At 40.6% G+C, this 24,082-nt stretch overlaps 1 protein-coding gene and 1 long non-coding RNA gene across 3 annotated transcripts in view; one reads left to right on the top strand and one right to left on the bottom strand.

The window, feature by feature from the left end:
• The window catches only part of LOC309828342, a 38,704-nt gene extending 36,905 nt beyond the window's left edge, over positions 1–1,799 (bottom strand). Inside the window, exon 1 of the long non-coding RNA XR_014297305.1 lies at positions 1,602–1,799. This is a non-coding gene — a long non-coding RNA (uncharacterized lncRNA). The remainder of the gene's footprint in view (positions 1–1,601) is intronic.
• A 141-nt stretch (positions 1,800–1,940) lies between these two features.
• Positions 1,941–24,082, top strand: part of DENND6A (DENN domain containing 6A) — a gene marked incomplete at its 5' end in the record, with an annotated part of 51,891 nt that continues 29,749 nt past the window's right edge. The window contains 3 exons of one of the 2 annotated variants that reach the window (XM_082662767.1): positions 1,941–2,177; positions 16,841–16,879; positions 16,978–17,020. In XM_082662767.1, coding sequence (XP_082518893.1) covers positions 1,941–2,177; positions 16,841–16,879; positions 16,978–17,020 — 319 coding nt within the window. The remainder of the gene's footprint in view (positions 2,178–16,840; positions 16,880–16,977; positions 17,021–24,082) is intronic. The other variant, XM_082662768.1, reaches the window with a different exon arrangement.

Genomic DNA, 24,082 nt, shown 5'->3' with positions numbered 1-24,082 from the left:
TGATTTTGTTTTTCTCTTTTAAGATTCTTTAAAGCCCTGGTTTGCTTTCTTTCTCATCAAACTTATGGTCCTCTTAATAGTTTTCAGGATATTACATTTTGAAAAGATTACTCTTAATCCAAAATTATAAAGCAGCATTTCAGGGAATGGCAGTCTGTCCACATGTCAAAGAAGCAGTCCTGTGGAACAACTGGTGTTTAAAGCTCATTAATCATTAATAATGAGGTAGTGTCCAGTAAAACGTGTACGTTGCAATAGCTTGGCTCTTCCCCATAATCAGTTATGTAAGTAGACCAGAATGATCATTCCTATTTTACCAATGCAGAAACGGGGTCGTTGAGCAGCTTGCCTACCATGATTGTGGATGGAGCGGGTGCTAAAATCCAAAATCCACTAGCACTTGTCTAGTGCTCTTTCTCATACTGTTTTCAATACTAAAAACTGTTACTGTTCTTTCCTAAGAACAGGTCTAGAGACTTACTTAAATGCAGAATATATTTTTTCTCTCTAACTACAGTGGTTCTCTGGAGTAGGAGGGCAGATAGCTTCGGGCAAAGAATTGGCCTCTTAACTTTAATGCTGTCTCTAGTTCATCTTATGTCCTAAAGAAAGACTCTTGCAAACATCGCTACTGATGTCTGAGAATGCTTGACCCTCTCCTTGAAAAGAGAGATGCTAACACTTACTTCAAATAAAAATCCTATGGATGTGGACAGAACAATGCTTGTCAGACAGGGTAGATTTGACTGGGTGGTGCAGCAAAACGCTTAGGAGCTCAGGTTCAGTGAGAGAGATGTGGGCTTAAGTCTTTGTTTTGCCACCTACTGGCTGTGACATTATCATCATCTCATGGAGCCTCAGGGCCCTTATCTGTAAAATGGGAAGAATAGGACCTACCTTTTTGGCTGTTGGGAGGATTAGGTAAGATAATGTGTGTAAAAGCATGAATACTGTGCTGTTTTTTAAAAACACGTTTATTGTGAGTTATTATTCATTGTCTTTTACTCACTTTTCTATTGGGGCATTATTGTGTGTTTCTGATTTACTTCCACTTTTCAGTTTATGCTCAGCACAGTAGGTGCTAAATAAATCCTAGTCTGTAGCACCACGCTGGACCCATAATCAGTAACAATTCAATAGACTAAGTGCCTCCTGGGTGCCCAGCCCAACGTCGATCTCCAAGAATACTAAGCTGCCTGAGACTAGACCTCTGCTGAGAGAAAGTGATCCTCAGGTTGTTGTAGAGGTGTTCCAGAAAGGTCTGGCGATGGATGAGTGCTGAGTGAGTCACAGGCAACCAGGCCAAGAAAGGTGGGAGGGGGCTTGGTGGAGAGGGGGCTGCTGAATGAAGGCACAGATCTCTGTCAACAGATTGCCTGAGTGAACTGTAAGCCTGCATCAGAGTTTTAATACTTGCTTGGCTAGTCACATAACCTCTCAGAACCTCAGTTTACCTGAGAAGAAATATACAATGATGACTACCTACTAGATTCAATGAAGTAATATTTGCAAATACTTACTTGGCATATCATCTGGCACAAAGTAAGTGCTCAATAAATGTTAGCCACCGTTACCATTATGTTCTAACAATTTGATAATACCTTATAATTATGAACGGTGTCATTCCAAGAATAATTCATTCCTTGGTCGTTGGACTGCGAAGGAGGATTCCAGGATTCACTGCTTCAGTCTTGAAGAGCTTTAAAGCAAGGCGGCTTCACAAGCCCAGTCAAGGGCCTGCGCGACGTCTTTTACTCCAGGAGGCCGGTACAGGAAGACCCATGCAGAGCCGGGCTCCCAGGGTCACATGGGCCGCGGCCCCGCCCCGGCTGAGCCCGTCCCCCGCGGCTGCGGCAGCTGTGGCTGCGTCTGCGCGGAGCCGAGCGCGCTCTGTAGCGCGGTCCGCAGTGGAGGCGGCGCAAACAGCCAGGGGGCGGCGGATGGCTCTGCGGGGCCTGGCAGGCTCGGGGCCCGGCTCCCGCTGGCCGCTGGGTCAGGCGGGGGCAGCGGACGAGGAACGCGAGGCGCCGGCCGTGGTGGCGGCGGGAGACGCGCCAGAGGACGTTGAAGAGGACGAGGGCCGCAGCCGGGGCCTGCTGCGCTGGGACGGCTTCTCAGCCTGGCTGCATTGCGTGTGTGTGGTGGGCTTCGACCTGGAGCTGGGCCAAGCCGTGGAGGTGAGGCCCGGCCGCACCTGGCCCCCGCGCCCCGTCCCGGTCCCCGCGCTGGGTCAGCCCCAGCAGAGCTTGTGGCCCGCGGGCCGACCGGCCTGGACCCTGCCTGCTGCGCATCCGGGCGTGGCCGGCAGCCCCTCCGCCGTCTGCCGGGCTGCGGTCCAGAGGCAGTTCCCGTGGGAGGATCGTGGGCTGTGGCTAAGGGTGAAAAGTTCTCTCTAGTCCCCTCCTAAATACTTGTTGATGGCCCTGTTTTCTTTTCTTTTTTTTTTTTTTTTAACCCGGTGTCACAGGAATAACTAGAATGGTTAGCGGCACCCGGAGAAGACAGCAGGCAGGATGTTTGGGACTTTTTCAAGAAGCAAACAATGCCCCTGACATATGGTGAACTAGCCAGACCTCACACAGCCAACTTTTTTTAGACTCATGGATTGTTTTGGTCGTTTGCAGCGACTCTCAGAACATTCCACTTAGCCTGAGCCGAAATGCTTGTCTCAGCAGGGGTTTTCTCCTTTTCCTCCTTTTGTTTCTCATCTCTGTTATATCTTGATGTTGCTTATGAGACGGCCTGAAAGCTAATAGCAAGATGAACGTAAGGAAAATCGTTCGCTTGTGAATTTGTCAAGTTTTCCATTTTTATAGCGCCTTGTTGAAAGGCTTTGTAATCTTGACATTATTTAGGGTTCCTTTTGTAGCATAAGAGATTGCTTGTCTTTATGTAGCCAAGAAAAACGTAGAGTCAGAAGGACCTACGTTTAGAAGATTTTTTTGTTTGTTTTGGTGGCAATGACAGATTTTAATGAATCATCTCATTCTGACTTTAGTGGCATGAGTGGGCTATGAAAATTGGCCAGGGAGGTGTTTCTTAATGTGGAGTGTGTATTCAGCCTGTCTTCTCTGTGTTTTATCATTACACAGCTCAATACACTTTGTTTCCACTAAGATTTAGGCATTATCTTGGTTGCTGAGCAGACGTATATGAAAGATATACTCTAACCTATATTTATAGAGTAAGACTACAATTTAGAGGAGAACCAAGAATTAATCACACCAGCAGATAGGGCTAAATGCAGTGCCTGGCACGTGACAGTGTTCAATAAAAAATTGATAGAGTGAGTGAATTCATGAACAGTACTTTGAGATGGAAACAACAGTTCCCAAAGACTGTGAAGAAGAGATTTATGTCATCTATCATTTACACTGACATATTAACCTGAAGCTATATGTATAGCAAAATACGATTTAATCAGAAAGCATAGGATTGAGTTGTTGTAGTCGATTATATTTTTGAATAGTTAAAGGAGATCCTTTTGGACTCTGACCCTTTGGGCATGCTTTATAACGTGTATGTTTTTTTCTGACCTAATAAACAATACTTAGCAAGTATTGAGGTGCTACAAAAATGTGAATCACTGAGACTATTTTGAATTTCATTTCCCATAGTATATGCTATTGCACAGAGTTTTCTTTAGGTCTTTGGTTATTCACATTTTTTTTTTTTTTTTTTTTTTTTTGCGGTACACGGGCCTCTCACTGTTGTGGCCTCTCCCGTTGCGGAGCAACGCGCAGGCTCAGCGGCCATGGCTCACGGGCCCAGCCGCTCCACGGCATGTGGGATCCTCCCGGACCGGGGCACGAACCCGCGTCCCCTGCATCGGCAGGCGGACTCCCAACCACTGCGCCACCAGGGAAGCCCATCTTCACATTTTTAAAAGGTCCAGAATGCAGATAAGTTATGAACTTCATGAACTCTCTCCCTAAGGAAAATGGTAATACAAAATCATGTATATGCTTTCATTGACTATCTGGGGGTCATTTATGGAGATTCTGTTGCATTGTCCTCAGGTTAAGAATCACTGATTTTAGAAAGTGTAGGGTGAGGGTGGGGAAGATTCCCTAATAAAGGATCCCGAGAAAGATAAACACATTGAGAGGGAACACAATTTAATTTTGTTTTGTTTTCCTGAGGAATGTAGAATATTCCCACTTTTAAAATGAAGAAAAAGGAATACAAATTAATAATTAATATAACAAAATAGTTGAAAATATATTTCACTTTTGTAATATGGCCATATCCAGGCCAAAAATGGACAGGAGGGGTGGCTGTAATGGGGCAAGAAGGTAAATATAGAATTGTTTTGGAGAAATGACGTAATAGCCCCACCCTACTTCCTATAATGCACAACCATAGGGATTCAGAAGGGAAGTTAAATAGGTTAAAAACTAAGTTTGGACAGTATATCCTCCAACGCAGTTGTGTTATCAGAAATGCAGTCATTTAGTCTTAGGCTTGCGAGAGACTTAAGAAGTCAGTTCTGCTATGATAGAAAGTACCAGTTGCAAATTTTAAATGCATAAACAATGCCACTTATTTAAGCTTAAATCCCTACTAAAGAGATAATGTAGAATTGACCAAGAACTCAGACCCTAGAGCTAGACTGCCTAGGCTTGAATCTGTGTGACTTGGGGTACGTTACTTAGCTCATCTGAGCCTCACACTCCTCTGTGACAGGATAACAGTGCCTATATCATGGCACTGTTGTGAGGGTTAGGTAAGTTAATGTTGATGAAGCATTTGGAACAGTGCCTTGGACTCAGTAAGACCTAGGTAAGTCTGTATTTGGGAAGCACTGAAATTCTTTTTCATTTTCAATGAAGAGAACCCCTAACTTTTGCTTTGTGAAGATGAGGCCTTCGGACCTTAGTTTTCTCACTAGAAAAATGAAGTTGAAGTACTAGAATCAGCATTCTTTTTTTTTTGGCGGTACGCGGGCCTCTCACTGCTGTGGCCTCTCACTGCTGTGACCTCTCCCGTTGCGGAGCACAGGCTCTGGACGCGCAAACTCAGCGGCCATGGCTCACGGGCCCAGCCGCTCCGCAGCATGTGGGATCTTCCCGGACTGGGGCACAAACCCGTGCCCCCTGCATTGGCAGGCAGACTCTCAACCACTGTGCCACCAGGGAAGCCCGAATTAGTATGCTTTTTAAAGTAGGGGAACTTTTTTTCTGGGTAGATGAGAATCAGATGTACCTCAGTGGCTAATCTGGTTGAAATGGGGCCTGTGTGTATATATTTGGTTGTGGACGACAGAAATTAAGCTATAGCTGAAGGAGAAAAGGCACATTTGCTGTAAGGCCACAGAGGTGTTTCAAGATGTCCAAGGTACAAACCTAGAAGGACTTCCAGAAAATGGCTAGAGCCCAGGACCAGGGAAGTCTCTTGTTTATGCTCTTGTTTTATGGATTTTGTTCATGCTTCATGCTCTCCTTTAAACTAACTTCTCTGCTTCTGTGATCTTTATGGCGAAGTTGCCCTTTTCGGCCACTTCAACGAAGAGAGTGAATGTCATTCTCATTCCAGACACCGAAGGAAGGTACTCAGGCCTTGTTTGGAGCAGTTTCTCACTCTGCTATAATCAGCTGAAGACCTGAGTGGTTGGAGGAGTGGTCTGTGTTGCATAAAATGTCTGTTGGGAACCCTGTCCTAGAAGAAGAGGACAGTAAAGGGGGTCTTTTGAGCTGGGAAGAGGCTGCAAAAGGTGTTGACTACAGGAGGTGTGCTCAGCTTCTTTCTTTTCCCCTGAGATGGCTCTGGCATCACCACAGTGACATTAAGGGTCCTCTGGAACAAGGTTTGAAATCCTCTGAATTTTATATACTCTTTGTCACTTCCAGCTCTGTGAAATTACCTGATTTTATAATAAAGCCTTAATTAATTATCTGAATCCAGAATTGCCTCATTCCAGTTTTTTTTTTTCCTCATTGAGTAATAATATGTTCATTGTTGAAAACTTGGCAAGAAAGGGAATTATAAACACTAGAAAACATCACTCATAATTATATTAAGAGATTAATACTTGGCATTTTTGTTAATGCTTTTTTTCTTTATATAATTTTGTATCTGTCAAGGATTAGTTTGATTGTTAAGAACAGAAATCCTCTCAAATAAATTTAAGTGAAGAGAAATTGATTGTAAGGAATCTTTTGGAACCAGTTGCAGGAAGCAGGGTTGAACCTCATGGGATTTGGAAAGCCCCAGGCTTTTGCCTTTGTCTCTGTGGAGCTGTGTGGTCTTTTGTCTTTGCTTCTCTTTGCATGTCTGTTCTTTTCTCTGTGCTGAGGCTGATTTCCTCTGCAAGGGTCTCAATATCTGCTCCCCCATTTCACTTGACTTTGGATTTCCACGGTACTGATATTAGCCAAACTTATACTTTTGTATTCTGGAACCAGGCAGAAGCTTAATTCGAATACTAGAGTATCTGACTGGTTCAGCATGGGTCAGGTGCTCCCTTTTGTTCAGTCAGTTGCGGTAAGGAGACAGTGTTTCAGTAACTGTAGTGGCCACTTAGGCTCACCCCTGCAAAAGGAGGGGACACTTGAAAGCATGGTCTGGGCAGCAGTCCCCCAAATAGGTCTGCTGTAAGAGTCTGCCATTACTGATAAGCATTCTCACAATTTGCCATATCGTTAAAGAGTCCTCATAAATATTCTTTTATGGACCACAATTTATTTAACCATTTTCCCTAGTTTGGATATTTAGTAGTTTCTTTTTTTCTTCATAGTGTGAAGAGTTGTTTGCCACCTGTACACACTTCCTTAGAGATGGTCTTCATTTTTTGAGGGCCTTTAAATCATGTGAATTTACGGAACTCACAGAACATCATGGGAGGTGACACATCTGTAATTTGAGATTACCTCTTGAACCTCTCCAGCCCCCACCCCAATTTTATAAGAATCGAGAAATCATTGGTGGCTTTCCCCCTGTTGAAGGCTATGACCTATCAACTTTTTGGACAGAATATCAATCTAGTGAAAAGAGTACAAGCTTTGGGGTGTTGAACATATGCTAATTGTCCGAGTTTTGACCAGTTTCTTCAGTTCTCTGTGTCTCATTTTCCTCAATTATAAAATGGCAAAATAATATCCTGAGCGTTGTTGGAGGTACTAAGTGAGATAAAGCATGTAAAAATTAATTTCTCTCATTTAATGCATACCCAATATGTTAGCTACCCTTTTTAAAAATATTTTAAAAATTTTGTTTTATTTTTTTATTTTTGGCTGCATTGGGTCTTCGTTGCTGCACGCGGGATTTCTCTAGTTGCGGCGAGCGGGGGCTACTCTTTGTTGCGGTGCGCGGTCTTCTCATTGCAGTGGCTTCTCTTGTTGCGGAGCACTGGCTCTAGGAGTTCGGGCTTCAGTAGTTGTGACACGCGGGCTCAGTAGTTGTGGCACGTGGGCTCTAGAGCACAGGCTCAGTAGTTGTGGCGCACAGGCTTAATTGCTCCGTGGCATGTGAAAGCTTACTGGATCAGGGATCGAACCCGTGTCCCCTGAATTGACAGGTGGATTCTTTTTTTTTTTTTTTTGCTGTACGCGGGCCTCTTACTATTGTGGCCTATCCCGTTGCGGAGCACAGGCTCCGGACACGCAGGCTCAGCGACCATGGCTCGGGTCCAGCCGCTCTGCGGCATGTGGTATCTTCCCGGACCGGGGCACGAACCCGTGTCCCCTGCATCGGCAGGCGGACTCTCAACCACTGCGCCACCAGGGAAACCCGACAGGTGGATTCTTAACCACTGCGTCACCAGGGAAGTCCCTAGCCCCTTTTTTATAATTCGTGTCCTTGCACATTCAATAATCAGTGTGGGCCTATCTTGGCTATTCCCTCACTCCTATTATTTTGCCTTAAATTTATTTATAAAAACACACAGCTTTGGATGTGAATCATCCAAGCTAAACTTGTGTCAGTCACAAGTACTTAAAGCACTTTCTGGGAATCAAGTTTATTAGGTTTCACTTTGCTGATAATCTATGACATAGCCTATTTGTATGTACATACATATGTACATACATATATGTATATGTACATAGTTTGTATTTCACCTCTTTGGTGAAAAGAATTTCAGGCCAGTTAAATTATCTATAAAAAGCAGGACAATTTATAATCATTTCATTACTGATCCCCCCCTACTTTTTTTCTAACAAATTGAAGATAAATTCCTGCTTTGGGGTGAAGGCAAACTTACGCCGTTTTTAAAAGAGCAGGTAGCAGAATTGACTCCCCTTTTTTTCCCACTTCTGTTTTTTGTTGAGCCAATGCCTATTTATTCCCCCTTAACCCCTAACAGGGTGGAACCTGGAGTAGTCAGCACAGTTTTCTTTATCTTAGCAAAGTTTCTGTTTATTTTTCTGAGAAGGATAAAGGCAGTTGTGTGAAAGGTTTTCGTGTTTCTTCCTCTCTTCTGGGTGACCCATAGCCTCAGTATTTGATCCTCAGCATGTTCACTGTTTTAATTGAAATGGGTGTGTATAACTGCATGCTGCTATACTGTCTCATTGAGCCATCTATTCAGATATTTACTGGACAACTACCATATCCAGACAATGGTATGTTCTGGAGATAAAGCCTTGATTATCCCTTCCTCATTGAGTTTGCAGTCTAGCATGGAAGGTAGACCATTCAACAGTGAATGATAGGATAGGATTTGCAGGGTACTAATAATGGCCTTTAAATTTCCTTGTGAAATAGTAGCACTTCGTGGTAGCTTGATGTAGTTCTATGATTTGAGGTTTAAAACCTTAGTGACCTCTTGAGCTTCTTAGGCTCCCAGATTCTACAATCTAATTGGTGTTACTAATCTCTGACTCAGTTATGAAATTATATAATCTGGAGATAATCTGGGACATTACTAATCTCTGATTCAGTTATGAAATTATATAATCTGGAGATAATCTGGGATGTTCTCCTGTCTAGTTAGTTCTTTCACAAGTACTTTATGTTTTTGTACTTACTGTGATGAATGATGTGAAACATGGAAAACTGTACCTAAACTTTACTTTTTTTTGAGAAATGCTTTACCGTCCATTCCATTTTCAAACTGATCAAGTTTTCTAGTAGAGTAATTTAACTTCAATCTTGAGAAAGTGGGAATCTTAGACTTGAGGATACTGTGATTTCAGGCCATTTTTTCCACTTTTTAAAGTAAGTAACATTCTCATTGAAGTGTAACACACATGTAGAAAAGTGCACAAATTCTAAATCTGTATTTTGGTGAATTTTCAAAAAGTGAGTATACCATGTCACGACCCTAGAGATCAAGAAGCAATATTATTACTGCCCCCAAATTTCCCTTACATTCTCTTTCAGTCATGACCCATTCTCCTTTCCCCTCCAGCTCCTGGCAACCACTTATCTACTTTGTCTCTATGGATTCTCCTTTTCTGTATATTTCATATGAATGGAATCATACAACATGTGGCCTTTTGTGTCTGGCTTCTTTCACTTAGTATGTTTTCAAGATTCATCCATGTTGTAGTATGTATTGGTACTTCATTCTTTTATATGGTTGAGTTTTATATCATTATATGGATACATCACTTTTTTTTATAAGTTTATTTATTTATTTATTTATTTTTGGCTGTGTTGGTCTTTGTTGCTTTGCGCGGGCTTTCTCTAGTTGCAGTGAGTGGGGGCTACTCTTTGTTGCGGTGCGCGGGCTTCTCATTGCGGTGGCTTCTCTTGTGGAGCACAGGCTCTAGGCGGGTGGGCTTCAGTAGTTGCGGCACGTGGGCTCAGTAGTTGTGGTGCACGGGCTTAGTTGCTCTGCAGCATGTGGGATCTTCCCAGACCAGGGTTCGAACCCGTGTCCCCTACTTTAGCAGGTGCATTCTTAACCACTGCGCCACCAGGGAAGTCCAGATACATCACATTTTGTATATCCATTCATCATTTGATGGAAATTTGGATTGTTTCCACTTTTTGGCTATGATGAATAATGCTGTTATGAACGTTCGTGTACAGGTTTTTGTGTGGATGTATGCTTTTCACTTCTCTTGGATGAATACCTAGGAGTGAAATTGCTGGGTCATATGGTAACTCCATGTTTAATTTTTTTGGCTGCTGTGGGTCGTCGTTGCTGTGCACGGGCTTTCTCTAGTTGCGGCGAGCCGGGGATACCCTTTGTTGCGGTGCGTGGGCTTCTTATTGCAGTGGCTTCTCTTATTGTGGAGCACGGGCTCTAGGCTCGCAGGCTTCTGTAGTTGCAGCATGGGGGCTCAGTAGTTGTGGTGCATGGGCTCTAGAAAGCAGGGTCAGTAGTTGTGGCACACGGGCTTAGTTGTTCCGTAGTATGTGGGACCTTCCTGGACCAGGGATTGAACCCGTGTCCCCTGCATTGGCAGGCGGATTCTTAACCACTTTGCCACCAGGGAAGTCCTCCATGTTTAATTTTATGAGAAGCTACTAAATGGTTTTCCAATGTGACTTCATTTTCACATTTTCATCAGTAATGTATGAGGCTCCTAATTTCTCCATATCCTTGCTACCACTTTGTCCTTTTGATTACAGCCATCCTAGAGGTATGAGGTGGTATCTTACTGTAATTTTATTTGTTTTTCTCTAATAACTAATGACATTGAGCGTCTTTTCATGTGCTTATTGACCTCTTGTATATCTTTTTTGGAGAAATTTCAAATCAGATCCTTTGCCCATTTAAACATTGGGTTATTTGACTTTTTATTGTTGAATTATAAGAGTTCTTTATAGATCCTGTACTCTAGACCCTTATCAGATATATGATTTGCAGATACTTTCTCCCATTCTGCAGTTCGTCTTCACTTTCTTGGCAGTGTTCTTAGAAGTGCAAAAGCTTTAAATTTTGATGAAGTCCAATTTATTTATGGTTGCTTGTGTTTTTGGTATCATAGCTTAGAAACCATTGTCTAATCCAGGGTCATAAAGATTTATTCCTATATTTTCTTCTAAGAGTTTTGTAGTTTTAGCTTTTACACTTAGGTCTTTGATCCACTTTGGGTTACTTTTTGAATATGATGTGAAGTAGAGGTGTTACTTTTTTAACAACCTTATTTTGAGATAATTTTAGAGTTATGAAAGTAATTCATTCAGCTTCCTTTAATGTTAACATTTTATATAAACATAGTACAATTATCAAATCTAAGAATATAACATTGGCATGATACTGTGTACTGAGCAACAGAGTTTATTCAATTTCACTAGTTTTTCTATTAATGTCCTTTTTTTTCAGGATCCAATCCAGGTTCCTGCATTGCATACAGGTGTCATAACTCCCTCTCCAATCTGTGGAAGTTCCTCAGTCTTTTCTTATATTTCATGACTTTGACACTTTGGAAGAATATTGGTCAGATATTTTGTAGTATGTTTCTCAATTTAGGTTTTTCTGGTGTGTTCCTATGATTAGTCTGGGGTTATACATTATTGGGAAGAATACCCCAGACGTGATGTGCCCTTCTTGGTGCATCATATCAAAGAGTACCTGGTGTTAAAATGTCTTATTATTGGTGATTTTAACCTTGATCACTTGGTTAAAATGATGTCTGTCAGATTTATCCACTGTGAATTTACTGTTTTTCTCTTCATAATTAGTAAATATTTATTTTGTGGGAGATACTTTGAGACTGTGCAGTATCTTGTTTCTCAAATTTGCTTGCAAATTTCAGCATCCAAAAGTGGATCTTTCCTGTAGTAACTATTATTACTCTGGTGTTCTAATAGTGATTTGCTATTTTCCTTATTCCTTCTGCATTTATTAGTTGGAATTCTTTTTTTTTAATACAGTATTTCAGTTTCATTTTTATTATTTTATTATTTTTATTTTAAAATATTTATTTATTTTTGGCTGCATAGGGTCTTCGTTGCTTTGTGCAGGCTGTCTCTAGTTGCAGTGAGCAGGGGCTACTCTTCGTTGCGCGGGCTTCTCATTGCGGTGGCTTCTCTTACTGTGGAGCACAGGCTCTCCAAGTGCGTGGGCTTCAATAGTTGTGGCACGCAGGCCCAGTAGTTGTGGCTCACGGGATTAGTTGCTCTGCAGCACGTCGGATCTTCCTTGACCAGGGCTCGAACCCACGTCCCTTGCATTGGCAGGCAGATTCTTAACCACCGCACCAACAGGGAAGTCCCCAAGGTTATGATGATGTTTGTTTGTAAGTTAATGTTTCTGTAGGAGATCAAGGCAAGGTTTCTTGGGAAATGTAGTCTCTGTCAGGCCTGGGACACCAGGCAGGGTCATGCAGTAGAGACAGATACCCAGTCACATGGCATCAGGTAGACACCCATTCACACACAACTTGGGTGCATGGCAGGCATGAATTTTTCCCATGTCCAAATGATACTGGCAGTAAGTTAGCTGGTATTTCTAATTTTCCTCCTCCTGGGACCATGATTATTTTCATACTGAGTTGGGAATGCTAGAGAGATGTAGATGTATGCACAGAGATGTACCTTTGAATAGACCCATTTAAAACATTTTGTAATACTCTTTTCTAGTATATATATTAATATTTTTCTGAGACATTTTTTCTATTGTAACATGATGTGAAATATGTCATCATTTTTAAGCCTTAATAATTATATCAAATAAAACTCACTTTTCTCTTCGGTTATTACCTGGCCACCTCTCCCTTATTTGCTGTAACATGGGAGATCTTAACATAGGTAACAAAACCAGAGTGACATTAGTTGATGCTCTCTGTCCCCCTTTAATGCCACCCAGAATGCCAGTGGTTGGGGGAGTAGAGATGCCTTTACTTGAGCTATGGAGAGAGGAAGCTTCAAGTGAGAGGCATCTCCAGGTACTGGAGCTAACCCACAGTTGATTATTTCCCATATAGCTATCAGGAGCTAACTGACTAAAACTAAACTAACAGTGATTGCCCAAACTTATATTTAAACTTTCTTTTTTTAACAACATAAAGTACGTACACAGGTAATAATTCTAGTAACTGTGGCAATTTGTGCAGTTCTAGATACTTGGTAGTGGTTACTTTTCTTTCTTTTGTTTTTTAAATAGGGAGTTGATGTTTTTAAAGTGAAGTATGAATTTTTCTTTTTTCTTTTTTAAAAATCTATTTTCACTTGTTTATTTTTTTCTTTTGCCTGTGCAGCAATCAGGATCTTAGTTCCCTAACCAGGGATCGAGCCTGTGCCCCTGCAGTGGAAGCGTGGAGTCTTAACCACTGGACCATCAGGGAAGTCCCTGAATTTTTCTGATTTTTCTGATCTTAGGTACAGTGTGGCCATTTCAGTAGCTGTAGCATATAAATATGCATTGTTTCTTTTTGAATATCATATTTGTTCCGAAATAAAACACTGAGTAGTTCTAACAGAGTACATTAAAATGAAATTCTAGATACTATTTGACAGTCTAGTACAATCAGAGTTTTTACTCTACTTTTTTTTTTAATTTAAATTTTATTTTTGGCTGCGTTGGGTCTTCGTTGCTGCGCACGGGCTTTTCTCTAGTTGTGGTGAGCAGGGGCTACTCTTCGTTGTGGTGTGTGGGCTTCTCATTGCGGTGGCTTCTCTTGTTGCAGAGCACGGGCTCTAGGCGTGTGGCTTCAGTAGTTGCAGCTCGTGGGCTTAGTAGTTGCGGCGTGTAGGCCCTAGAGCGCATGGGCTTCAGTAGTTGTGGTGCGTGGACTCAGTACTTGTGGCTCACGGGCTCTAGAGTGGAGAATCAGTAGTTGTGGTGCATGGGCTTTGTTGCTCCGTGGCATGTGGAGTCTTCCCGGATCAGGGATTGAACCTGTGTCCCCTGCATTGGCAAGTGGATTCTTGTGCCACCAGGGAAGTCCCACAGTCAGAGTTTTTAAAAGGCAGACTGTTTTTTTGTGGGTTTTTTTTTTGAGCTGCGCTGTGCGGCTGTGGGATCCTAGTTCCCTGTCCAGGGATCGAACCTGGGCCCCTTGCATTGGAAGTGTGGAGTCCAAACCACTGGGCCACCAGGGGATTCCCTGAAAGACAAATTTGATAGGTTCTGTAGTTTTTATATCCTTTTAACTTACTTAAATATATAGAGCATATATAAGCCCCTTAAATACATGCATATACACACATATATATACACACACATGTTATATATATATATTTAAGGTACTCATATATATGGGTAAAACATACCAACATTTTTCTTCTATACTGTCTTGCTAATATTTTAAACCTTAGGAAACCAATGTCCAGATGAACCATGGTTGATATCTTTATGTAATAAAAAATGGAATTTTGTATATTTGCTTTTGAGTTGGTATTTTAATTTGAGGAAATAAAAATTTGAAGGGCATTCACATAAAAGTGAATTTAGAGTCTAAGATTAAGCTTTTACAGGCCACTAAACTTCTCAATATGTTTTAGACCAGCAAACTCCAGGTTAACTTAGATGTAAAGAGATTTTCATGAATATGGCCAAATAGGTTATAAGTTTGCCATTTCTCCTTTATTTTTATTTATTTATTAAATATTTATTTATTTACTTGGCTGTGCTGGGTCTTAGTTGCGGCACGCAGCACCTTTGCCATTTCTCCTTTAAAGTTAACAAAGTAAAATGGTCTCAAGGTGAAGCAAGGAAGATCTACGTACACTTAAAGAAGAATTACATATTACTAAATACTGAGTTGTTTAACAGAGCTAATCTGAGAGTATATCCACTGATGGAAGAAATATTTTTTTAGTGTCTACTATGCACCAGAAACTGTTCTAGGTGTGAAGATAGACTGTTGAACAAAACAGACCAGGTTCTTGCCTTCATGAATTGTGGAGACAGAGGTTAAGTCAGGTCGGTCAGAACATGGGATACAAAGCAAAGTAGAGCGAATATTGGCTTTGGTGTCATTTTCTATTCCAGGAATGCTGGGTGGTTTTCATGTAACAATACCAGCTCTGTAGACCCTCCTCATACTCCTGAATTGAGAAGGATTATATGCCACATCCTGGCTAGGGGAGGAAGAGGGCTGTGATTGTGAGTTAATGATTGCTACTATGGGTGGAGTGAGGAATGGTGGCTTGTGTACTTTGGAATCAGGCAGACCTAAGTTCAAGTCCTGGTTGTGGCACTTACTAGGTGCTAAATTTTGGGCGAGTTATTTAACTACTGTGAACTTGTCCCCTCTTCTGTAAAGATGTGAAGAATTGACAGAGTTGTGAAAATTAAAAACTCTAGAAGATGGTCAGTAATGTGAATTCTCCCCATCTTTTTCTTACCTTAGTTTTCTTATATGTAAAGTGGGGATACCATTACTAGCCTTGTCTATTATTGTGAGAACTAAATAAATGAAATAAATATGTGAAACCACCTTAATACAGTTTATAATGTGCTATTACTGTATGTTATTTCTGGAAATGTAAGATTTTCAGGCACCTGGGCAACTCTGGGGAATAGAAGAACGCATGGATTCTTCCAGAACTGGAAGAGCAACCTAGTATTAATGCAGTTCCGCTACACTTTGTGTTGTTTCCTCTCTTTTTGGTTACCAGCCACTAGCTAACCTGCTGCTCCGAATCCCATCTCTTCTTCACATTCCCGAGAGAATCTGTACTGGCCCACTTGAGCACTGGTATTCTCTTGGGCAGAATTTTCATACCCAGCCCCATCTGGGCACTTGGTTGATTGGCCTGTAGAGTGGGTGCCCTTGGGTCTGGTGTTTACTAGTGCTTGTTCTGACAGGAGCTGTGCTGGCCTAGTCTTGCTTCCTTCGTGGGGCTGTGGGGCAGGTATTTCCCTCAGAAGGTGGCTGGGTCACTGCAGGCACTAAATTGACCTATCTAGGGAAGTGCTATGACTATTTAAAGGGATTGGAGGAAAACAGGATAGGCTTTATGGTGGGAAGATGGCCTTTGAGGTTTCTTAAATTGCAGATGATCATTTTTTCCTTTTCATTTTTCTTTTAATAAGTAGTTAGTAATTTGTATTACTTCTTGTAATCAATTGAAAATTATTATTTCTTGAAGTAGCTACAAGCTTATAGATCAAGTTCTCTTTAGATTTTAGGCTTCCAAAGAAAAGACTCAAAAAACTTTGAGTTATTAGCAATTCAATTAGTAAATTATTCTTTTTTAAAAAATATTTATTTATTTATTTATTTATTTGGTTGCCCTGGGTCTAAGTTGCAGCACATGGGTTCCTTACTTGTGGCAGGCAGGCTCCTTTAGTTGCAGCTCGAGGGCTCCTTAGTTGTGGCTCACCGGCTCCCTAGTTGCGGCACATGGGCTTCCTAGTTGAGGCACGCAGGCTCCTTAGTTGCGGCTCACGGACTCCCTAGTTGTGGCATGCAAACTCTTAGTTGCAGCATGCCTGTGGGATCTAGTTCCCTGACTAGGGATCGAACCTGGGCCCCCTGCATTGGGAGCGCAGAGTCCTAAGCACTGCACTACCAAGGAAGTCTCAACTTATTCTTTTTTTTTTTTTTTTTTTTTTTTTTGCGGTACGCGGGCCTCTCACTGCTGTGGCCTCTCCCGTTGCGGGGCACAGGCTCCGGACGTGCAGGCTCAACGGCCACGGCTCACGGGCCCAGCCGCTCCGCGGCATGTGGGATCCTCCTGGACCGGGGCACGAACCCACGTCCCCTGCATCGGCAGGCGGACTCTCAACCACTGCGCCACCAGGGAAGCCCTCAACTTATTCTTGATAACTCAAAATTTCACCAATTTTTAGAGATAACTTTGAGTCAAAACTTTTTTTGCCAAATGTAAATCCTCCTCAATTCTCCCAGCTTCTCCTGTGTTTCATTGTTAAATTTGTGAACTGTTTCTTAAACCAATTTGATCATAGCCGACTAGTATTTTAGGAGTACCTGCTAATGTTTACAATATATACTCCATATATTTGTCTAACAAAATTTAACTCTTCTTCTCCCAGGTAATTTATCCTCAACATTCCAAACTTACTGATAAAGAAGTAAGTAAAAATATTGCCCTATATAGTTTACTGTTTTATTTGTTTGTTTTTATTGGTGTATATATGTCAGCATATATAGTTTTTGTTTTCTTTTTCAGAAAACCAATATTTGCTATTTGTCTTTTCCAGATTCAAATTCAGGTAACTATTTTTCATGTGGTGTTTCTGTTGAATTTTATACGGAGAATACTGATTATACTCTTAATATATGAAAATTAATTGAAATAACATAGTAGAATGCAAACTCAATTTCATCCTAACAGATTAGTGATTTTGATTCCTACTTTTATGATCCTAGTCGTGTCTTACTTATTTTCTTTGGTTCAACTTTGAAAATAACTGTTATCTTGTAATGAGGTAAAACGTCATGGAGCCATAAACTGTTGAAATAATGAAGAGATTGAAAATCATCAACGCTGGTATGTTTGAGGATTTATATTAAGCAGTGTTCTTTTAGTTTAGGATTTGGGAGCTTGCCAAGAACTCTGTAAAAGCAGGGATTTAAAAAAAAATCAGGGTAAACATGGTTATAAAGCATGGCCATCAGTTATTTGCAATAGTTTATGTGAGTTAGTATATATAAAGCATTTGAAATAGTGCTTGGGTATAGAAAGTACTTTATAAGTGTTTGCTATTATTATTAAGCTTGGTTTTGCTGGTCTCCTTCAAGTTCTTCCTTTGTGTGGTCCTATAAGTTGATATCTTTCAGATTACCTTTTGTGTTTCACTTTGAAAATAATTTTTCAGGCTTACAGTGACCAGAACACTTAAGTTCTTAGACCACACACTTAGAATCCCATGAAGCAAAGGCACTACAGTTCCCTTTCCTTTTGTGGTTACTTCTAATATACTGTTAATTTAGTTTAGATAATCTGATTTGGGAGACTTGACATTTTAGCTTTTTAAAGCATTTTCTCTTTTCCTTATAAATGCTTCCAGAATTTTTTCCTATAGTTTTGGAACTCAGCTTTCATGAAATATGTTTTAAAAAAAAAAAGTTAAAAGGATGGCTTTGAGCGATCCCGGGACGGCTTTTGTTTTGACCTGGAATTATTGGAATCTTTTCACATGTTTTGCCTGTTAACGAGATAATGATACAGCGGTCTTATAGGATCTCCCCTTATTTCGGATAACATTTGCCTTACAAAGTGCACACATGTAGTTCTGATTGTAGTGAGTATTGGATTGGACTTCCATGACTCAAGGTCAGGTGAGTTGTGTGGATTACAGGATAATCTGACTTCATGTGATTATACTGCACACTCTTCTTTTTCAGGTCATGGCTGGTTTTCATGGCTCTCTCCCTTTCACCTCTCTACATGAGCATCAAGACTAAGAAGTTAAAAAAAAAAAAGACTAAGAAGTTAATTGTATGATGTCTGATAGTCTTTTTTATTTCTAGTTTTGCAGTTAGTCTCTGTATGAGTCATTTTCTTATTGGAAGTTAAACTCAAGTGTAAATCTGTGTAAATGAGCATTTGTTCAGGGAATTCCCTGGCAGTCTAGGGGTTAGGACTCCGTGGGGCCAAAAAAAAAAAAAAAAAAACCAATTTGTTCAGTATTTTAGGCATTTGAATGACCTACAGATGTTTTGTAATGCCTTTTTTATAAGCTGCATATCAAAGGAAGTGTGGTTCATTTTATTCAAAATATGCTTGGTACTTAGAAGTAAAGTCAACAGAAGATCTTAAAAATAGACACCTTGCCATCTTAACAGAAGAATATTAATCTAGCCAGCAAGAGACTATGCATTTACATATATTTGAGATCACTGTTCTGAATTGTGATTATCCAAATAGTTTGTTTCATTTATGTGTTCATTAAATGGAAGTTGGAATTAGTACTATGCCAACTTTGAAATGGATTTAATTTTTCCCAAGATAGCTTTATTGTTACAGAAGGTGCAGTAGAGCAGTCTTTAGGAAAGAATCATAACCTAGCTTTTGTTTCCACGGTGCACACTTAAAAAAAGTAAAACAACATTTAGACTCTATGGTAAGTTATACAGATAAAGAAGAATACTTTTGGGATTCCCAATGGGAGGATTTGCCAGTCCTCCACTTCCTCCACCCACTACCCACACACAACTTAGATACTGTGACTTTAGAAAAAAGTTTTGTTTTGTTTGTTTTTAGCTTTCAGCTTTTTGTTCCATTTGAATGGCTTTTATCTTTAGGAGCCTAAGTTTAAAGAATGTTTTCTCTCTAATAAATATTTGTCAGATATTTTTCTCATTATTTACCATTAATATCATCTGGATATATGCATTCCTGAGTCTTAAGCTGTGATGGGTACCCAAGGACTGTAATCACTATGCTCTAAACAAGGCCAGAGAGAAAACTTAGCATTAGTAGAGAGAGTTTCAAGTGATGATGAATCCGAGGGAAATATCAATCCTTGTTCTGGATGGATTAGATGTGCAGATAATATTTGTCTCAACAGATTTTCTTCTATGTAAAGAGTTGGGACGTCGTCATGTACTTTACACTTCCCGGTGGTGAAAGGAGTGCTTCTCACACTCATCTGTGTTGAAGGGCCATTTGGGTGTTTTAAGAATTTCCAGTCTGTTGTGGACTGGTGCTTTTATAAAATGCTGTATACATGAATTATTAGAAAAATGAAAGGGAGAAAAACCAAAGAATACAAAATATAAGTCCAAATTTGTCATGGCAATATCAAATCGCTATAAGGGTTTCTAAATGTGTCTTCTCAGTTTGGGTATTTATTTTGTCATGTGTTGTAACAAGAGTTTGTGGACTCGCATCACTCTATGGACTACACTTTGAGAAGTGTAGTCCCTGGTCTAAACTCCTGCTTCTCAGCGTTTCCAACTCTAATCACAGAGAGGGTGACTACATAGAGCTGAAGGCCAGGGATGGGGCTAGCTCTTAAGGTCTCATGTTTTATTTTAGTCTTACTCTGAACTGTTCTATAGCTGTTTTCCGCTAATATAAAAATACTCTGGGACTTCCCTGGTGGCGCAGTGGTTAAGAATCTACCTGCCAATGCAGGAGACACGGGTTTGAGCCCTGGTCCAGGAAGATCTCACAAGCTGTGGAGCAACTAAGCCCATGCGCCACAAATACTGAACCTGCACTCTAGAGCCCATGAGCCACAACTACTGAGCCCAGGAGCCACAACTACTGAGCCCATGTGCCATAACTACTAAAGCCTATGCGCCTAGAGCCCATGTGCACCACAACAAAGAGCAGCTCCCGCTTGCTGCAACTAGAGAAAGCTCACGTGCAGCAACGAAGACCCAACGCAGCCATAAATAAATAAATAAATTTATTAAAAAAACAAAAACAAAACTGATCAAGGGTCTTCCCTGGTGGTGCAGTGGTTAAGACTCCGTGTTCCCAATGCAGGGGGCCCAGGCTCTATCCCTGGTCCAGGAACTAGATCCCACGTGCATGCCAAAACTAAGAGTTCTCATGCTGCAACTAAGGAGCTGGTGAGCTGCAACTAAGGAGCCCGTGAGCTGCAACTAAGGAGCCCGCCTGCCACAACTAAGGAGCCCACCTGCCAGAACTAAGACCTGACGCAACCAAATAAATAAATTAATTTAAAAAAATAGTCTGAAGTTGTCTTTTCCCTTTAGAAGAAATATTTAAGCTTTTTCCCCTCAAATCTCAAGTAATTTTTTTAAAATAAATTTATTTTTTTTTAATTTTGGCTGTGTTGGGTCTGTTGCTGTGCGTGGGCTTTCTCTAGTTGTGGCGAGCGGGGGCTACTCTTCATTGCAGCGCGTGAGCTTCTCATTGTCATGGCTTCTCTTGTTGCAGAGCACGGGCTCTAGGTACGTGGGCTTCAGTAGTTGTGGCTCGTGGGCTCTGGAGCGCAGGCTCAGTAGTTGTGGCGCATAGGCTTAGGTGCTCCGCGGCATGTGAGATCTTCCCGGACCAGGGCTCGAACCTGTGTCCCCTGCATTGGCAGGTGGATTCTTAACCACTGAGGCACCAAGGGAGCCCCTCAAGTAATATTTTTGATACAGGAAAGTGTCTTCCGTTTATCTATAGCTTTGCAGTCTTGGTTTGATTGGCAGATGTAAAGCATAAAATCATCTGTGCCCTTGATAATTTTAAAATGGGAGGAGAGCAGTTTGTGGCTTACCACATGGCATTCGCATAGGAGGAGCCATGAAACCAGTGAGTGTCCCAGAAACCAGTGAGTTCAGCAACTCCTCAGTTGGAGGGGTGCTTTTCAGGACTTCGTTTTCTAAGTGAAGAATAGGAGCTTTTGATCTGCTCCAGTTGGCAGTGATGTAGCGTTAAAAAAAAAAAAAGCAAAACAGTTTTATTGAGATATAATTCACCCATGTAAAATGTACAGTTCAGTGATTTTTAGTACATGCAGAGTTGTGCAACTATTACCGAAGTCAATTTTAGAAAATTTTCATCACCGAAAAAGAAACTTCCTGCTCCAGTTTCCTCCTACCCACCTCTCCCCCTCAGCAACCACCTGTCTACTTTCTGTCTCTACGGATTTACCTATTCTGGATATTTCATATTAGTGGAAGTGGTGTTTTTGAAGTCCATTTTGACTTGAAAGAGCCAGTATGATGTCATGGTCAAAAGCACCAGCTCCAGAGTCAGATGTCGTGGCCTCAAATTCTTGCTCTGCCATTTAGCAGATTTATTTCTTTGGAGGATTACATAAGTTTTCTGTGCCTTGGTTTCCTCCTCACAAACAGGACTAATAATGGGACCTACCTGAGAAGCATGAAGACCAAATGAGTTAATGTATCTAAAGTGTTTAAGACAGTGCCTGCCACAGAGTGAGCATTCAGTGAAATTGGTGCTCAATTCATGTATTGAAAGGGTGGAAGATCACTTCTGAAAGCAGACAAAATAATGAAAATAATTTTGACCTGGGATTCTGTTTGATTTCTGTTGTAAGAACTTAGTTGTTTGGAAAAGGATGTTGGGGGAAGGTTACAGGAATTTTCTTGGTTTAAAAAGTGTTGGGTTATTAGTTCTGTTTTCTGGGCTCGTAAAGATTATCTTAGATTAATTAAAGTGGAACTTTTCCTCAAGCTGTGGGGGTTTGCTGAGCAAATTTGCTGTTTCCTTAATCCCTGCTGCTTTATCAGGGAAAGAGTTTATGTGGTTCTTAGTCAAGAAGCCACGTGAAGGTGTATTTTCTTTGGAGAGCTGTCATTTAATCTTAAAATTTGTATAAATTCATCTTTATTCCTTGATTTATGTGAAGAAAAAATACTTTCCATTAAAGCTTTTTACCCTTTTTTTTGTTTGTTTTTGTTAATAATCAGAAAACTATGGTGCACATAGCATAACTTCTAGGTCTTTTTGGATCTTTATATAGGTCTTTAGTTTTCTTAGTGAATACAGTGGGTAAGATGCTTGGAATTCAGTACAGTCGTAGGTCAGTTGTGGAGATTTACTTTAGAATTATTGCATATTACTGCTGGAAGTGACTTTAGAGATTATCTTATGATGCCCCTTAACTTTTGTTTACAAGGAAATTGAGAACCTTGGGCGAAGTGACTTCTAGAAGGCTAATTATTGATGGACCTGGGACTAGATCCCATTGATTGTGGTTCCTTTTTCCTCAGATTATAACCTTTCCCTCATGTGCACAGTCATTTAACCATCTTTCATATGTAATCATTATACTGCTTATGTAGAGGTGCACTCTCCTGTTAAATAGGCAAATTGGATGGGTCATACTAACAAGGTAGATTTATTTTTGATGAGGTTGTAGGTTATCAGGATTGCCCTGCCCTCCACAGGTATCATTTTCTGCAAGACAAATGTAAATAACCTGGTTGCCAATCTGTAACACCTCTTTTCCTGTCCCGTTAATAGTGAGGTCAGGATGGAGAACAAAGGTCTACCCAGATAAAGAGTTGGTTTTTCTTTAGTAACCTTTTGTGTGTGAGGGAACAGACTTCTGAAACATAAAATGGGAACCATTTACCTCACTTCACAAAGACACTATGGTTAAAGCCTTTTTGACCTGGTGAACTAGCTTCCTGACCAGTTCTGTACAGCTTGCAGGTACAACTGGTCATCGGAAAGTTCTTACAGCATGTCCATGGTTTGGGAGTGGAGCCAGGGGTGGGTTGGGGTTGAAGGCTGTGGGAGCTTCATTACTTTCTTTCCACAAAGCTCAGCATTCCTTACATTTTCCAGAGACCATACATCTTTCTTAAAATCCATTGCATTTTTTCTGCTACATCTTGCTATGTGTCTCAGAGAAATTAGTGTATACTTCTCAGTGGATCTTTCTGTCTTCTGAAGAGAAAAACTGAACCATCTGTATATAAATCTGTTGAACTAAAACAATGCTAGGAGTATTTTCCATTATCTCAGGTCTCATGTATTTTCCTTATTTTGAACCATCTGCTATGACAAGTAGAGAAACTGAACTGACTCACCCTCCAGTCCCCTTTGTTTCTTCCCTCCTCCACCAAAGAAATACTAGTTTCTATAAGTGCATTTAGGTATTTGTACTGAGTCGCTTTTTAAAAAACTTAAACATAATATCAAGTTTCTGCTTCCTTTTTGAGAACTTGATGTGCTAAAGAAATATAAGTACTTCTGTGTGTAATAAAATCTTGAGCACATTTTGTATTTAATATAATCTCATTAGTTTTAAATATAGTAACTGGGAAGAATTTGAGTGACAGGCTACTTCTTGTGTCTTTCACTTTTTAGAGTATTTACAGTTTTTTGTAATTATTGCCTGACAGTTTAGGTAATATTTTAAGAGGTTTGCTAAAATGATTGAAGTTTAAAAACTTTATAATTAACATGATTAAAATAGTAAGTCTATTACTTGGGCTCTTCCTGAGTCTGCTATGTTTTTGGGTTTTTTTTTAATTCTCATTGTGAAATATAAAACACATATAAGGTCAAGAAATAGAACTTTGCCAACACCGCAAAAACCCCCTCATGTCTCTCCCCAAACAGTATTTCTCTCCCCCGCACCTAAGGTAACCACTATCTTGATTCTTTTTGCTTTTCAATTTTTTACTTTTTATTAAAATTTTTTAAACATAATTTTTAAAGTTTGCCTTCCATTTACAGTTATTGCAAAATAATGGTTATATTCCTTGTGTTGTACAATAATCCTCGTAGCCTATCTCACACCCAGTAGTTTGTACCCCCCACTCCTCCACCCCTATATTCCCTGTCCCTCTGCCACTGGTAACCAACCATTAGTTCTCTATATCTGTGA

The sequence above is a fragment of the Grampus griseus genome, assembly GCF_964374135.1.
Source record: "Grampus griseus genome assembly, chromosome: 10".
Lineage (NCBI taxonomy): Eukaryota > Metazoa > Chordata > Mammalia > Artiodactyla > Delphinidae > Grampus > Grampus griseus.
This window is presented reverse-complemented; position numbering and strand designations above follow the sequence as displayed.